Source organism: Durio zibethinus, chromosome 18 (assembly GCF_047325235.1).
Source record: "Durio zibethinus cultivar Kanyao isolate XHJ-2024 chromosome 18, ASM4732523v1, whole genome shotgun sequence".
In the NCBI taxonomy this organism is placed as follows: Eukaryota; Viridiplantae; Streptophyta; class Magnoliopsida; order Malvales; family Malvaceae; genus Durio; species Durio zibethinus.
The window spans coordinates 8894385-8911286 of NC_143179.1; the positions used below are offsets into that span (position 1 = coordinate 8894385).

Sequence of the window (16902 nt, forward strand, 5' to 3'; positions counted from 1 at the left end):
TTTTTTTTGTCAAAAAAAAATTTAAGATCAGAGGAAATTTTTTCATTTTAGGACAAGATAAAATGTAAGTATTAAAAAAATTTATATTAAATTTACATATCGTTTATAAAAAAAATAACAAAATTAGAATTTAAAACTTTTATGGTAGCATTTAAATTTCTATGATTCGTTGTTATTTTATCCTTTTGGTTGTTTGGCCCCTTGTCAACCCAATCCAGATGGGCCGTGCCTAGGACACGTTGGCATTGCGAGAATCTGGAGTATGATTTGGCACCTCCTTATTGGACCCATTAGTTGTCACCTTTAATTTTTCGATACGCCACCTCAGTAGACCCGTTCAGAAGGCGGCACCGAATCTTTTCCTCCAAGCAAGGCCTCTCACGCCGTCGTTTCAATTAAAACAAAGATTTATAACATGACATTTTCCGGAATTTCAACGACAGACCAATAATCACAAATAAAAGATAAAAGATGGCCTGCATAGCTATACTTGATTTGTCCGTCACAAACGTTAACGACCTCCGTGGCAACTTAAGTATCACGCACCATGCACCTGACTCACGTTTCTTGAAGCCCCCTCACCTTCATAAGAAGTAGCGCAGAACCTTTGGGAGAAAAGATTGTTGAATCAGAGCTTTAATTTCGTAAAATGTCGTCTCCAGCAGAGTAAGATTTTGCGTTTTTTTTTTTTTTTTTTCATTTCTTTGCTACATTTATGTTACAGTTTCACATTATTCGAACCTTTTGTTGTCATTGTTATTAGTTTCCAGCATGATTTCTCAGAATTTTGTCCTTTTCTTTTTCGTCCCGGCGATATAGGTTTTTCTGGATGGGTTACCTTACATTTATCTGAGATTTTTAGTTCCCTATTTTCCCACATCTTCTTGGCATCCAAACAGGGATCAAGCGAAAGTAAAGTTTTAACTGTAAATAATTAAATTTGCTAGCCAAGAGCCGTGCAACTTTCCGTTCTGTTATTCTTTATTCTTTTTTTTTTTCAGATGAACCAATCGTTCTTGCAATTTTTGTTTCTTTACAGATCCTCTCTTTGTTCTGCTTGTGCTGATGTCGGTGCCATAACTTATTCCTTACTGTTTTTCAGATTTTACAAATCTCTGCCACCGATCACCAAAGCTTATGGGACTATATGTGTGGTGGCCACCGCAGCTTTGCATTTGGGACTATATCGACTTGAACATATTGCATTAATCCATAAATTAGTATTTTCAGACTTTCAGGTGCCTTGGGTGTAATCAGTGAAAGCACGTTTACAATGATATTATGACAAGTCTTGTTCACTTCTGTCCAATTGTTTGAATGATTGTTATTTATTACTATGTGTTACATAGCTATGTCTTGTTTAAATATACTTAAACTGTTGCCCTTTTTTAGACTACTGAATCTTTTGTTTTTAGGTTTGGAGGCTTCTTACAAATTTCTTTTTCCTTGGGAACTTCTCTGTAAATTTTGGAATTCGTCTTCTGATGATGTAAGTATCTAGAATAGAAGCTTGTCAGGACTAATATCGTGAATGTTGTCATGAACGTATTACTACCTATGACAACATATTTGGTTTTGCCCTTTCTTTACCTGTTAATCTGCTATTATAGAGCTAGATATGGGGCTCAGCTGGAGAAGGGGCCATTTGAAAGGCGGACGGCAGATTTTCTCTGGATGATGATTTTTGGAGCTCTTTCGTTGCTGGTGTGTATTGGAAGTACAACTTTTCAGTTCATCTTCTACATGGTCTTGTAGAAGTTAGAACTTCTTATAATTTCGTGAATGAGTTTATAGATTTCAATGTTAGAGACTTAGAGTATCTCTTATATGGAATATACTACCATTAGTTTCTTCGTTCTGTGTGTTTAGGCATTATCAGCCATCCCTATGTTATGGAGTGCATTTCTTGGGGTTTCCCTGGTATTCATGCTCCTATACATCTGGAGTAGAGAGTTTCCTAACGCCCAAGTCAATATATATGGGCTTGTAGCACTTAAGGTACACATAGTTACATTTCCTTGTTATGGTTGTGCCTGAATTATGTTGTAGTGGTCTTACTTATTGTTACTTGTTTGGGGTCCGCTGGTGTTAATGCTTATACATTACTGCTGGAACACAGGCCTTTTATCTACCATGGGCAATGCTTGCTTTGGATGTTATTTTTGGTTCCCCTCTTGTTCCAGACCTTATGGGGATCATTGCCGGGCATATATACTACTTCTTGACAGTGCTGCATCCTCTTGCTGGGGGAAGAAACATTTTAGCAACTCCAACATGGGTGTATCCTTTTGTGTTTTGTTGTCAGTGTTTTAGTTCTTGACATCTAAATAACATAAGAGGTGAAAGTTTTCCCTTATTATTTCACATCTAGTTAGATTTTTATTCTACTTTAGGGTAATATTGGAAGTGATGTTAAGAGGTTATACTTTCTTTTTTCAACTGAAAAAAGGTGTATTGATCATTAGTAATTTTTGAGTCTCCTTCAATGTTTGCTTGCTAAATGCAATGCCATGATGTTGTTTCTCATGTTGCTTTTAATCTAATTATTAGTTCACATCTAGTATATATTTTGTAAGATTTTCCAATTTTTCTTTCCAGAAGTTTGTAGTTATTGTAGCTGTTTTTTGCTGTAGGACTAGGATGTTTATAAATCTATATACAAGCGAATTCCTTGACTCACATGATGCAGGCATAAACTTGTTGCACGTCTAAGACTTGGATATCCAACAAATGCCCATGTCCGACAAGATAGGGCAGCCGGTGTGGCATTTAGAGGGAGGAGTTATCTGTTGAATTCATCCTCTGGTCAAGGCTTTTCTTTCAGAAGACTCTGGTCATCTTGAAGAGCCCAACTATGGAAGCTACAGATACGCTCTAGCAACATATCTTTTTAGACGCTATTTTAGGTTTTGGTAGCATGTTTTGTCAGAAGGGTTAGATCTTGAGGAAAAGTGTCAAATCTGATTTGATTATGTTTTACATATAGTTATCGTGAATATTTCCTCTTTGAAAAACTTAAAAAATAATGATAAGCCTTTGGATTGATGGTCATGTATTCTAAACTCAAATTTGAGAATATGATTTTACGAGGATTTGATCTGGGACAACACGAATTCTCCCTCAGAAGCAAGGTAATCGGTCATTTGGCTGAGTAGAATCTTTTTTCTTTGACCTTTGCTCGTTTTGTTTTCTCTAACATGTTCTCATTCAATCTTCATCAGTGATCAGTGTTACGGCGTAACTTCTGACGGAGTTGGATTGGGCAGCGTTTAGAGAAGAGATGCTGGCCTGGGGTTTGTATGCGTTTCATATTTTTTCGACAGAGCCCATAACTACAAATTTCTGCTTCTGTTCTTTGAATATTGTTTAGTTTTCTTTCCCGACGTAATAACTTGCCTGCAAGAAGTAAAGAAAAAATTCGTTTCTATAGACTTGAGATTTGAGACCCATATAGATTTGAGCGGAGATGTTCTCCTAGGTTAAGCTTTAGGCCTCACCAAAGTTGACTGCTCATCTAGATTTCACCAGATATCCCAAACGATGTTAGTATTTTTTTTAACAAACGCCAAATATATTAATATTGATATGCCACGTGTTATTACATAAAGACTAGAAATTCAAATTAAAAAAAAAATTAAAGAATCAGAGTTTAATGTGAAGTCTGTTGAATACACCCTTTTCCATTAGTTTGTTTTTTCGGTATGGACCTTTTTTTTATAGTTAATGTAAATTAATGTAAATTAAGCGCTATCAAAGAGAATCGTCGGACCGACGCTTAAAAGAAAGTAGGGTGGGCCCCAAAAGTGACAGCACGCCCAATATTTAGTCCACGTTGGGCAATGTCTAGCGCAGCTTAATTCTCACGCAACCTGGGTTCCCGCCTGCCTGCCTTTCCTATATCTCCTCCTCTTCTTTATTCTTTGCAGCCAGAACCCTCGTTCTCTTGTATTAAAATCCGAATAGAAAGAACAACCTCATCAGTTAAAAGCAAGTGTTAGCAAAAGCAGAAGCTAAACAAATCAAGCAAATATGTCTTGGCAACAGTACGTGGACGAGCACTTGATGTGCGATATTGGTGGCCAAGGCATTTATCTCTTCGCGGCTGCTATTATCGGCCACGACGGCAGCGTTTGGGCCCAGAGCTCTACCTTCCCTGCGGTTCTATTTTCTTTCTGTTCTTGTTTCTTTTTCGTTCCATTTATTCTTAGATTAAATTTCTGTTTTGTCTATTTTCTTTTGCGTGAAAATGTTATTGGGCTATTGGCTATGATGTTTTTCTTTTGTTGTGAAACTTGTTCTTTGTTTGGATTATGCTTGTGATCATTTTCTTGCAAATCAACTTTTTAGTTGTCAAAATTGAAATGATTGGGTTTAATTTGAATTATCATCAAATTTGACAAAAGGGTTCTTAAATTTATTGTGTTTCAAATGAGCTAAGGTTTTTTCTGATTTTTTAAGAAGATTACAGTTGCATGAGTTGTTGCATTTAGCTAGGAACCCTGACTGCGAACAGCATACCCATAGCTAGTATGAACGATGGCCTACATCAGTGGGTTTGACTAGTTTAGCTGACTGCATCATTCATCTTATAATATGGTAACTCTAAATTCACTTTCTAATTAATCTGCTCCGTCATTGTATTTATACTTCTTTGCTGCATGCTTATAGCAGTATGATTTGCAAACGTGTTCATTTTTCATATCGTGCGTTCTTAACCAACATGTTTGTTCTGTAACAAAATTCTATTAGGTAGAAAAGTCAGGACTTTGCAGCTCCTTCTTGGGAAAAATGTGATTGATCGCATGCTTTTTGTGTTTTCTCCTGAAATATGTGTGCAAAAGCTCTTTCTTTGTTTGGAAAGTCAGTAAGTGGTTTTAAACTAGAGCATAATTAGGATGTTCAAAAATATGCATCAAAATCATGCTTCTTTCAACTTTCTCATTTATAGAGGGCATCCAACATCAAAACCACGCTTGGTGTTTGTGTTGTTTGCTATATATGTCTTGTGCTTGCATCTACCCGTTGGCTCTGCTGTTTGTGGAATCCTATGCCCTGTGGCATTTTAACTGTGTGCCTGTACTTGGTGTTGCAGTTTACGCCTCAAGAAATGACTGACATCATGAATGATTTTGCTGAACCTGGTTCTCTTGCACCAACCGGTTTATTCCTTGGCGGTGTAAAGTACATGGTCATCCAGGGTGAACCAGGGGCTTTGATAAGAGGGAAGAAGGTAATATATCCTGGTGCATCATGATCAATCTTCTTCTTGTTATCCATAAAGGTTATTTGCATTGGCAATCTGGTTTCCATTTTGGTGCTATATGTTTAGTAGTATGGTCTTTTTTAAGTTTCCCTCAACTTAATTATGGGTAATTCAGGGCGGTGGTGGTGCGACTGTTAAGAATACCAACCAAGCCTTGATCATTGGTGTATACGATGAGCCTCTAACAGCTGGTCAGTGCAACATGATTGCGGAAAGGCTGGGTGATTATCTAATTGATCAGGGTCTTTAGTTGCACAGGTATGTTGCTTTTTATCCATTTCCTCCTATTTTCTAGGAAATTGTTTGTTTTTCATCTATATTTGTATCTAACATGTTCAGGGTTGGACTCGAGGGCAGTTGATATCATTTACAATGGAGAGCTAGGTGTGCAGATCAAGTACTTTGGTGTTTGAAGAGTGAATACTGATATTGCTTCCCTTATATTGTATGAAATCTTGTTTTTTTTCCCCTCAAACATTTGGCTGGTAATGTGTTATTTTATAGTGGACATTATATTTGTAAGATAATTCATAGCATACAGAAGATTCATATGTAAGATTTTTGGAGCACCAACCAGACCCACCTTACTCTTTAACCCGTGATAAGTCATCAGCTAAACCGAACCACCGAATCGGACCGGTAAATTTAAAGAAGTAAATAATTTGCACAAATCCCCCCAATGTCCTTGTTTGGGTCGGGCGTTTGAAACTTCACACAAAAGCGCGTTTCACGCAGTACTAAATAAAATCTAAAAACCCCAGTAACTAATTGTTCTTAGTCAAGTCATCTAACACAAAAAAAAAGAAACCCTACCAAACGCTACCTTAGCCCACCGAAACAGGGAAATCCCTCTCTTTCCTTCCGATTTTCCTACGCCCTCGTTCTTTCGTGCCCTCTTTGTCTCTCTGTCGCTCCCGTCTTTTTGATTTGTTCTTTAAAAATCGTGTTTAGATCTGTTTGTCTATTCCTTGAAATTCCGTGTTTGACCTTCTTCGTTGAATCTCCCAAACAGTTTTCGTCCCTTTCAACGATTTAGATTTCGATCTGTTCTTTTTGTTTTCTCAAAATTGCATCTGCAAAAAAGAAGAAAAAGAAAAAGAAAAATCTTTTTAAACTTTTCAATTTTCCCTGATTTCGCACGCGATTTGTGTTCTAATCTAAAATTCATCACCTTATGATTTTCTAAATTGGTTCGATCCTCGTTACGGTTGCTTGAATTTGTACCGATTTCGGGTTAAATCCAGGCTTTCGTGTTTTTTGGGATCGTTTTTAGCGCTGAAACCGATGGATACTCGGAGCCCTAACGGATCTTCGCCGCATCAATCACAGCCCCCGAAGAAGTACGGAATCACGAAACCGATATCCCTCTCAGGGCCAAGTGAGGCTGATATTCAACGGAACACGGAATTAGAGAAGGCAATAGTAGTCTCTTTTTTTAAGGATTGCATATTTTTAATGATATTTAATTCACTATTTTTTTTTCTTTATGTCTATAGTTTTTGATAGAGTCGGGGCTTTACGAGAGCAAAGAAGAAGCCGCGAAAAGAGAGGAGGTTCTTGGGCATATCACTGAGGTAATCAGCAAGTAATTTTTGCTTGTTAAATGAAGAAAAATGTAAATAATTGTTGGTACCATGCTGTTTTGGGACTGTTGGTTCATATTCCTTTCATGTTGACTTATGAATTGACTAAGCTCCCAGTTGGCTTGCAAGTTTTGGTGATTGCATGGTTATATACATCTTGAATTTCTATTAATTATTTGGGATTTTTTTTAGTAGAAATTTGCTGAAAGAATAAACTAATTTTTGGGAAGGCTTTAGCAATGTTCATATGACAGTGAAAGATGTTTTATCAAACCTAATTTTTTGGTGTGTTTCTGAAAAATGAATTAATTTTGTTCTAGATTGTAAAGGCTTGGGTAAAGCAATTAACTCGTCAAAAGGGCTACACGGATCAAATGGTGGAGGAAGCAAATGCTGTCATTTTCACTTTTGGATCTTACCGATTAGGGGTAAGTATGAATTCTAATTCCTTCATCATAACTGCTATTTCATTCTCTGTTGTTTTAATATTTCTAACATTTCTTTGCAATCATAGAAAATTTGTTTGAAATCATGCATACTCGTTTAGCTTGTATGGCAGGATTTATGAATTTGATAAGAAAAAAGCCTGTGGGTACAAAGTTCTCTAGGTTTACAGAAGATAAAGGTAAACTTTATAAAATGTCATCTGGTGTTTGGTCATTGATGAAAATCTAGCAATGATATTTTGGTTTCATTGTGCTTTTTAATTTAAGCAAGAAGTTATTAAGTTCTCTTGGTGGGCATGTGCTTTGTCTGTTTATCTGTCATTGATGTTAATTCTGTTTAGTGTGTTGTCATTATTTTGTCTGGCTCATAAGCAAATTAAATGTTTATATTTGGATGATAAGAAATGGGTTGCTATGTTAATAGGTGCATGGACCTGGGACTGACATAGACACTTTGTGTGTTGGGCCATCTTATGTGAACCGAGAGGTGTCTTTAATCTGTCTAATTCTTTTGTTTACCTTCAATTAATTTGGTTGTCATTTAGTTTGAGTTTTGCTAACTTTTAATTTGAATTTCACCAGGAAGATTTCTTCATCGTCTTGCATGATATATTGGCTGAAATGGAAGAAGTCACTGAACTTCAACCAGTTCCAGATGCTCATGTCCCAGTAATGAAATTTAAGTTTCAAGGGATATCAATTGATCTTCTTTATGCAAGTATATCTCTTTTGGTTGTTCCAGATGTAAGTTTGTAATCCCTTTGATCATTTTTTGGATCAAACACTCTTGTCGACTCCACTGCATCACATATACTGAAGTGAAGGCCAAGAATGATGTCCTTTACTTATTGCAGAACATTACAAGCTATTCTATGATAAGGATAGCTTTTTGCCTCTCCCTTTATCTTTTCTTGGTTTTCTTGATATGTTGTCAACTAGACCTTATAACTATTTTGTTTGGTAATAACTAATAATCACTTACATGTATAGGGTGGTATGCTGATATGGTATTCTTTTGTTTAAAATATCGCATTATCCTTGCTTCTTAAGTAGTGGTCAAAATCATTTTCACCTTGGTGGTACTCTTAGATACATTACATACTAATATATGAGTTTTTTTAGCAATCTTTTCAATTAGTTTTTTCCTCAATAGTTTCAATAAGTTAATGGAAAAAAGTTAACAAAAAGGCATATTTAGATAATTGATAAGTTTGGGGTTCAAAATGAATATGACCAGGAGTTGGAGGGGTCTTTGAATATTTTTCCTGAATTTCTGGTTGAGACTTGAGATTACCACTGCTGAAGGGAGTGACCGATATAGAATTTTCATAACGTTTCATTACATAGTTTTATCAAAAGAGTTCTATGGTATATATATTTATATGACAAGTGTAAATTTGCTGTGTAATATCTGGTTCCTATGATATATATGTATATGATGAAAATGTAAATTTGTAGCATAATGTCTATAGTAGTCTGTGCATCTTTGGTTGCTGTCTAGTTTGATAACTGTGTTCCTTTTTAACTAATCAACAGGACCTTGACATCTCATGTGGGTCTGTGCTGCATGATGTTGATGAGCAAACTGTTCGAAGTCTTAATGGGTGCAGGGTTGCGGATCAAATCCTTAAACTTGTTCCTAATGTTGAGGTGAATATTTTGTATTCCTACCCATACTTGTTTATTATTTTTCTCATTCTGCAGTCTTCTAATCCATTACATTTACATAATTATAGCACTTCCACATGACACTTAGATGTCTGAAGTTCTGGGCCAAAAGACGTGGTGTTTATTCCAATGTAAGATTGGTATTAATTTAATTTTTTCATTGGCTTCTTTGCTTTAATATTATGTTCTTAATTTTCTGTTTTTACTTGTTTATAGATTACCGGATTCCTAGGTGGTGTAAATTGGGCTCTTCTAGTTGCGCGGGTCTGCCAGCTTTATCCCAATGCAATACCTAGTATGCTGGTTTCTCGATTTTTTAGAGTATATACTCAATGGAGGTGGCCAAACCCTGTTATGTTGTGTTCAATAGAAGAGGATGAACTTGGCTTTCCTGTTTGGGATCCTCGGAAGAATCCTCGGGATCGGTTTCATCATATGCCAATAATAACTCCTGCATACCCTTCCATGAATTCCAGTTACAATGTCTCTATAAGCACTCTTCGTGTTATGATGGAACAGTTCCAATGTGGTAATAGAATATGTGAGGTGAGATAATCAAAGGTTATTTTATTAAGTTTCAGCTGCCTACATTTAAGTTTGAACTATTGATGGCTTATCTTAGTAGTTTTTTTTATGTTATTTAGGAGATTGAGCTAAACAAAGATCAATGGAGTGCTTTGTTTGAGCCTTATCTTTTCTTTGAGGCATACAAAAACTATCTTCAAGTCGACATAGTTTCAGCAGATGCTGATGATTTGCTGTCATGGAAAGGCTGGGTGGAGTCACGGCTTAGACAGCTTACGTTGAAGGTAAATGTTAACTTCTCTATTGGAGTACACTATTGATCTTTGAGGCATTTGTTGCCTATTTTACCATTATGAAGACTTTTAAGACAATAGCTCAGTCAATTGTTTTCATGTCACTCTGCAGATAGAGCGGGACACAAATGGGATGTTGCAGTGCCATCCTTTCCCAAATGAGTATGTAGATAAATCCAAGCAGTTCCCACATTGTGCTTTCTTCGTGGGCTTACAGAGGAAAGAGGGAGTGAGTGGTCAAGAAGGTCAACAATTTGACATACGTGGAACAGTTGATGAGTTTAGACAAGATATAAGCATGTACATGTATTGGAAACCAGGAATGGATATTTATGTTTCTCATGTTCGTAGGAGGCAGCTCCCCACCTTTGTTTTCCCTGATGGATATAGACGGCCTCGATCATCGAGGCATTCAAGCCAGCATACTGGGAAAACTTGTGAAGATATTACAAGGTCCTGTTCAGGGTCTGTGGAAAGACAAATTAAGAGAAAACATGATGATGAGACGGTGGATGAAAAACTGGACCAACCGGAGAAGCGGCCCTCTATTAGCCCCCAGAGGCTGGAGTCTGTTTCTCCAGAAAGTGGTACAAGCAGGTCTGGTAGACCATCTCATATTAACAATGATCAAGCTTTTAAATTAGAGTGCCTGACAGCTGGGGATGTTGATAGCAATTCTGTCGTTAGACTGTCTAGTGGGCTGGTAGACAGTGAAAAAAGAAATGTAGAGATTACCGTCCAGCAGGCTAGAACTGTTGATGGAGGGACCCTCACCATTGGCGGTCAGACTTCTTTAGATATACAAAATTTGTTAGTAGTTAGAAGTGTAGAGTCAGCTGAACAGATGGGTGAACCTTTTCTTAGGCAGGAGTTGCTTTCTTCACGTGAAGTTCCTCATTCTGAAATAAGGGAAACATGCAAGACTGGATTGAATCAAGAGAAAACAGGGGATTTAACATCAGCTTACATGGATTATTCAGAGACTGGATCTTCTGGGAGAATTTTAAACTGGAAAGGAGGTGGTGTTGATGTTGATCGAGAGGTACTCAAACCATGTAATCAAACAGCAGTAGTAGAAATTGCTGAAAGTGTATTTGGGTCAATTGCCAATGCGCAGAACATCAATTGCAAGGTGAGTTTTTCTGTTTGAGGTATTTGGGTTAAAGATTGTAGCAGATGGCAGTGAGAATACTGGAAGTTCTGGAGATAGTGAGAGTCAGGGATCTTTGCAGGGTGGTGTCTGCAGTGCAAATTTGGATTCACTTCTGGAAAATGGACATCTGAACACAGGCGGTGTTTTCCAAAACAGCTTATCTGAAGAATTAAAGGTTTTGGGTCTAACTTTTGGACTTTAATTAGTTAATAACTTGTTTTCTTTACTCTGCATTAGCTGTTACTCTTATTGCTTTGTTTTTCTATTTAGGTTACCTTCTTTGTTCCTTTTCTTTTTCTCTATAGTTGGGTCATTGTGCCTGTCAATGCTAGTTTTTATATTTTATTCTTGAGAAATGGGCTTTGAGCACAAAGATGGTCATGACTTAGTGTTAATGGTGCGGGAACAAAATCTTCATCTCCGATCGCTTCAAGGATTTCGTGACTCTTATGTTCTTTTTAAAGAAATCTTTCAGCATTTTCATTTAATGATTGCAATTTTGTCTGGTTGTGTCTTCCCTAATCTTTTTATCATGTTAATTCTTTACCCATCTAACTGGTGCATATGTGGTGGCAGGTCCTGCACCACCATCATACGTGCTATGTTTCCAGTAACTGTGCTTAAGACCCTGATTCTGTTTTGTGCCTAAGGCTCAATACATGACCCTCCCTCTTATTTATGGTTTCTTTTGACAGTTTCTGGCGGCCTAACTTGCCTTTTCACCTTTTTTTGTTGTATAGCCAAATATCGCACTTGGAAAGGTTGTAAATTCTCAAGACGGAGCTAGGTCAGAAACTTTGCAGAAGCCAGTGATGAGGCATGTGTTTTTTTGGATTTTCTGTTTTGTTTATGCAAATTATGATCTCTTTATGCTGCTCTTTCTTTTTTTTTTTTTTATAATTTATAGCAGGTTGAGTTTGAAGTCAACAGCATAATTTGTTGTAGATGATGCATTCGAAGAATCTCTCTTACCAAAGGAGTAAGGCCAGCGCCTCGGTAAGTGTCCCATTAATTGCTGGCTTATATTATGGTTTTTCAGGTATGTACCGAGTGTGACTGGAGTGGGAGCCCATTTGGCCGTGTGGTGGACAGCTGGGTTGTTTGGCTTATAGTTTTAGGTGTGTTGTGCTTTGTGGTTTTTAGCTTGGAGGAGCCAAGAAGCTATAGGAGTGCTGCTGGTGCTTTGAGGACTTCTATCTCATTTTTCTCCGCTTGAGTGTTACTGCAAAGCTTCTTGCCACGATTTATGAATGAATCATTCCTCATCAAGAAATTGTAAATCAAACAGGGGTGTTACTGTACCATTTAGATTTTTTTTTTTGGGGTGATCTCATCGAATCTTTTGTACACTTGTACTACAGTGCATCAATGCTTTCGAGTTGGTTTAGCACTTTTAACTCATTTCTCTATCAGTCTCTCACACATACTTACGTGCGTGCGCGCACACATGCACGAGTGAGCACATGCTCGCACACATGCCCAATGACGTGTGCAGACCTTCAAGTTACCTTTGTTTTCTGCTCGTCTCGTTGATATATGATAATGTAATATCACGTGTTTTGACTTCAGCTGTGAACTAGAAAGTTGACAGAAAGATTATGACATTGTGCTTATGAATAATGTAAAGTAAAATAATATTACTAATAAGATTATTTAAAATTATGTTATTTTATTTTACGTTTAATGTATGTAAGAAATAAAATAAGATAATTTTATTTATTTATTGAATTTATAAAATAATTTAATATATTGATCAAAATTAATTTTTAAAGTTTATATAATTTTTAAGATTTATGGTAAGTAAATTTAATCTTATTATTAAAAATATATATTTTTTAATTTTGAGAACATTGAATTATTTTATATTAAAAAGATAATTAAGAAGATAACTAATATTCTTTACAATTTCATCAAACTCTTCAAATATAAACTACCAATGGTATAAATTTATTATCATTGTCAAGTTTGCATAGAGAGCTGGATTGCAAAATAGAATGTATGGTGCCAAGATGTGCAGTTAGACTACAAATGTGGCCTTTTGTCAATTGGGACATTAAGTAGACAATGATCCCATGTTAATTTTCAGTAGTGTGGAAATAACGAGCCAAGCTGACTCTCACTCTTGGGAATCCCGTCGACATGGTTGTGCATATAGCACCGGAGTCACCACTTCTATAGTAAATCAAACATTGTAAATTATGCATTCATCTTCCTCGGATCCCTTCTGACTTTGCTTGTAACTGGAAAGATAAGTGGCAGTGCCAAGAAGTGGCGCTACGTCAAAGTCGCTTCCCACGCTTTTGGCTCCATGGCCATCCGGAGCACAAGAGCTACTAAGGACGTGCAAAACTTCCTTCATGGAAGGCCTGGTAGAGGGCGATGCACGTGTACAGACGATTCCTACCTTGTATACCATTATCATTTCCTCCAAGCAGGATGATTCTTTTACCTCTGGATCAAGTATTTCAACTATGGACTTATCCTCAGAGAAGTGCTGCCACGCCCATTCTACTAGGCCCATATTTTCATCCGCGCAATTGGCTTCTCTTCCTGTCACCAATTCCAGGAGTACCACTCCGAAGCTGTAAACATCAACCTTTGCACTGACTTTTGTTGCATATGCGTACTCTGTAATACAAAGACAACTTTGTGTTAAAGGGATGTTTCACTTTTTCTGATTCAAATTAAAAAAGGACACAACATCCAAGTTTTGAGCATTTTTACCTGGGGCGAGGTAACCAAAAGATCCTGCTACCGCAGATATTGTGTGAGAACTTGCATGCATAGTTAGCATCTTAGCAAGTCCAAAATCTGCAATTTTTGCTTTGAATTCAGAGTCCAACAAAATATTGCTAGACTTCACATCTCGATGGATGATTGGTGTAGGGCACTCATGGTGCATGTAGCATAGCCCCTGAGCAGCTCCAACAGCAATTTGCAACCTTTTTGGCCAATCCAACACAGCATGGTAACCTGAACTCATCCCTGACATTGACTTTCTTTTATTCCCATGAAGCCATCTATCAAGGCTCTGATTCTCCATGTAATCGTATACCAGAAGCTTTGAATCTTCACTGGAAATGCAACACAGTAACTTCACTATGTTGGAATGGCGAATGTTGCCCAGTATTTCAACTTCTGCTAAGAACTCTTTCTCAAGCTTGTGATCCAGTTTCTTACTATTCCAAATTTTCTTCACGGCAACAGATTTTCCTGAACGGTTAATCCCAATTCGGTAAACCTTCCCCGAGCCACCACTTCCAATGAGATTACTATCTATCAAATTGGACAATATGTTTGCTTCTGTGAAATCCAATCTGTGGAACGAGGTCAGCTTCCATGTTGCTAGATTCCGTCCAGGGTTTTTCCTTCTATAGTCTCTAACTAGGAACAAGGTCAATAGAAGGATAACTAGGGAAACAAGGATGGCTAGTGCTAGAATCATGGCAAGAAATTTAGAGGACAACTTTTTGGGCTTATGGAGTTTGGAATAGCAATCTGGAAGCTTTAGAACTGGATCATCTGCACATAGATTAGCATTGTTCAGAAAGCTGTTTTCAAATGCAATGTTATCTAATTGATTTGGGATCCTCCCAACAAGTTGATTGCATGACAAGTTGAGTGAACCCAGTTTCAGGTTACCAATTTCAGGAGGAATTTCACCAGAGAATTGGTTTTCTGATAAATCTAAGTTAATCAGGTCAGGTAAAGACCCAATCGCAGCAGGGATTTCACCAGAAAGCTTGTTATTGGAGACATTTAAAGTATTTAACGATCTCCATGAGATTATTTCAGATGGCAGTTCACCAGAAAACTCATTACCGTCGAGAAACAGAGTAATAAGGCGAGAAAGATTTGTTATCTCCTTTGGGATTTTGCCTGAAAAGAAATTGTTGTTGGCCTTAAGGACAATCAAATTTGACCAAGATGCAATTCCTAGAGGAATTTCACCGGAGAACTTGTTGTCACTAATTTCCACCCTTGACATATTCCATGCAAGTTCACTTGGTAGTTTGCCCCAAAAAGAATTGTTGCTCAACATCAAGCTCGACAAATTGAAAGCTGTCCATATACCTTGAGGAATCTCACCTGAGAACTTGTTGTTGTGAAGTTGAAAAGTGCGCAAAGTACGGCAATTTTCCAGCGACTTTGGTATTTTCCCACTGAGATTGTTTGTATGTGCAACCACTCCTTGTAGGACGCCTCCAGCACATAAATTTGCGGGCAGTTGGCCACTGAATTGATTCTGCGATACCTCAAATCCTTCGAGCTTTGAATGAAGGCCGAATTCTGGTGGCAAGACTCCGGTCAACTTGTTATCAAAAACACGAAAATCTCTCAAGGCAGGAAGTTGGGCAATGCTTGTTGGCAACTCTCCTGTTAACTGGTTTGAAAACACGTTTAAGAAGACCAAATATTGTAACTTCCCGAAGTCCTCTGGAATAGAGCCAGTCAAATTATTCATGGAAAGATCAATTTCAACCATGTTCAAAGCGTCGATGCTTTTGGGTATCTCACCGGACAGCTTATTACGGTAGAGATACATGTCGGTTAGATTCTTGAACGAAAACAGCCTACTTGGAATAGGACCTTCCAAATTGTTTTTAGATAGGTCCAAGTGCTTTAGAGTGGAAAGGTTGTTGAAACTTTCCGGAATTTCACCGATCAAATTGGTTTGTGTCATCCATAAGAACCGCAACTTCCTTAGCTGACCAAACTCTTGAGGTATGTTCATGGGGACAAACCCATTGTGAGCCATTTTCAAAAACTCAAGATTGGACAAGTTACCAATTTCCTTAGGAAACGTCCCATTGAACTGATTTTGGTAGATGTTTAAGGTTTGCAACTCTGGTAATCTTCCAATACTTGGTGGAATATTACCAGAAAAATTATTGCCACTAATATCCAAGAAAAACAGAGTTGATAATCGGTCAATCTCGTCAGGAATTGGACCAACAAAATAGTTCTGGGAAAGGTCTAAGATTTGGAGCTTTGAACAATTGTAAAGTGTTGGGAACTCTCCAGGGATAAAATTTGAGGCAAGGTCAAGGAAAGTGAGGTTTTTGAGGTCACATATTGTTGGGGGAATCCTTACCATGATGTTCTTGTCACGGAGATGAACTTCGGTTACCGAACTGGCGGTGCAGTTGATCTCCGGCCAATCACACGGTGAGGATGATGATTTCCAGGATCCGATGGCCGGTGGATTGCCCAGTTGTTGTTTCAGTTTGAGAAGAACAGTTCGTTCTGTATATATGTCTTGTGAATAAATTACTTTGAGGGGTATGGAGATGAAGAGAAGGAAGAGAAACGATAAGCGTAGTTCAGACATTTTCTTGATAGTTTCAGGTGGCGGGTTTCAAATTTTCGTTGGTGGTTTTGGTTGGGCCATGGCAGGGAGACACTGATTCGTGAGATTATAAGTAAGCTTTTGGTTCTGTTGTAAATTGCTTTTTTGTCACTTTCTAGCTGCGCTGAGAGTCAAATCACGTGCCTAGAGTTCCACTGATTTGTGTAGAAATTTTGATTATAGTTTTGAGCAACAACGTGCATAGTTGATAGTACCAAGCAAAGCTTGTACGTAAGCCAACTGGGTCTTTTTGTAAAAATCTTGGCGGAATAGTCAACCAACACAGGCTGCTTGACTTTGAGCCAACGCCCACTTGGCTCCTATAGTTACGTAGTTAAGTTGGCTAGAGAGCTTTGAAATTCAGGAGAAGATAAAATTTTTCAATTTGTTTTTCATTTACATCAATGTTTTCATAGCCTCTCTTTTTATACTTGTTCAATATAACCTATATTAAAATTCATAATTTTACTAGTACTATAATTAATATTGATTCTAAGTTGGGGATTACCAAAGAGGAAATTTGAGTTACTATAAACGGTTGAACGCTAAGTGTAAAACCAATACAACAAAAAAAAAAGAATGGTTTCTTTTTGAGATAGACTGAGCTTAGGACCAGCTTAA

At 37.5% G+C, this 16902-nt stretch overlaps 4 protein-coding genes across 33 annotated transcripts; 3 read left to right on the forward strand and 1 right to left on the reverse strand.

Moving 5' to 3' along the window:
* Window positions 1-183: 183 nt before the first annotated feature.
* LOC111299300 (derlin-1-like) lies at window positions 184-3051 on the forward strand. Of its 2 annotated transcripts, none has more exons than XM_022894411.2 (7): window positions 184-666; window positions 1103-1238; window positions 1416-1489; window positions 1611-1704; window positions 1870-1998; window positions 2120-2280; window positions 2690-3051. In XM_022894411.2, exons 1-7 carry the CDS (start codon window positions 650-652, stop codon window positions 2841-2843), a joined length of 765 nt encoding a protein of 254 aa, XP_022750146.1. In that variant the 5' UTR covers window positions 184-649; the 3' UTR covers window positions 2844-3051. The 2 variants fall into 2 exon arrangements, with proteins under 2 accessions (XP_022750146.1, XP_089603431.1); XM_089747305.1 differs by having other exon boundaries at window positions 461-666; window positions 1040-1238.
* LOC111299301 (profilin-1-like) lies at window positions 2961-5832 on the forward strand. Of its 3 annotated transcripts, none has more exons than XM_089747307.1 (6): window positions 2961-3131; window positions 3222-3293; window positions 3927-4158; window positions 5093-5230; window positions 5379-5521; window positions 5621-5832. In XM_089747307.1, the coding sequence occupies exons 3-5, from the start codon at window positions 4030-4032 to the stop codon at window positions 5511-5513; spliced, it is 402 nt and encodes a 133-aa protein (XP_089603433.1). In that variant the 5' UTR covers window positions 2961-3131; window positions 3222-3293; window positions 3927-4029; the 3' UTR covers window positions 5514-5521; window positions 5621-5832. The 3 variants fall into 3 exon arrangements, with proteins under 3 accessions (XP_089603433.1, XP_089603432.1, XP_022750147.2); XM_089747306.1 differs by having other exon boundaries at window positions 2979-3131; window positions 5603-5832; XM_022894412.2 differs by lacking the exons at window positions 2961-3131; window positions 3222-3293 and having other exon boundaries at window positions 3340-4158; window positions 5603-5832.
* Window positions 5615-12328, forward strand: LOC111299298 (nuclear poly(A) polymerase 4-like). 26 transcript variants are annotated; one of them, XR_016329752.1, is made up of 14 exons: window positions 6034-6679; window positions 6760-6837; window positions 7167-7274; window positions 7717-7779; window positions 7875-8036; window positions 8829-8942; window positions 9029-9091; window positions 9177-9506; window positions 9605-9769; window positions 9891-10910; window positions 11011-11106; window positions 11672-11748; window positions 11839-11927; window positions 12024-12328. XR_016329752.1 is itself a non-coding variant. In XM_089747291.1 (13 exons), the coding sequence occupies exons 2-13, from the start codon at window positions 6548-6550 to the stop codon at window positions 11864-11866; spliced, it is 2526 nt and encodes an 841-aa protein (XP_089603417.1). In that variant the 5' UTR covers window positions 5615-5708; window positions 6508-6547; the 3' UTR covers window positions 11867-12328. The 26 variants fall into 26 exon arrangements, 18 of the variants coding, with proteins under 18 accessions (XP_089603417.1, XP_089603428.1, XP_022750136.2 ...); XR_016329753.1 differs by having other exon boundaries at window positions 11842-11927; XR_016329754.1 differs by having other exon boundaries at window positions 11672-11718.
* A 521-nt stretch (window positions 12329-12849) lies between these two features.
* LOC111299302 (uncharacterized) lies at window positions 12850-16326 on the reverse strand. 2 transcript variants are annotated; one of them, XM_022894415.2, is made up of 3 exons: window positions 15021-16326; window positions 13656-14453; window positions 12850-13559 (listed from the first exon to the last, which is right to left on the reverse strand). In XM_022894415.2, the coding sequence occupies exons 1-3, from the start codon at window positions 16261-16263 to the stop codon at window positions 13114-13116; spliced, it is 2487 nt and encodes an 828-aa protein (XP_022750150.2). In that variant the 5' UTR covers window positions 16264-16326; the 3' UTR covers window positions 12850-13113. The 2 variants fall into 2 exon arrangements, with proteins under 2 accessions (XP_022750150.2, XP_022750149.2); XM_022894414.2 differs by having other exon boundaries at window positions 13656-16326.
* Between the last annotated feature and the right edge of the window lie 576 nt (window positions 16327-16902).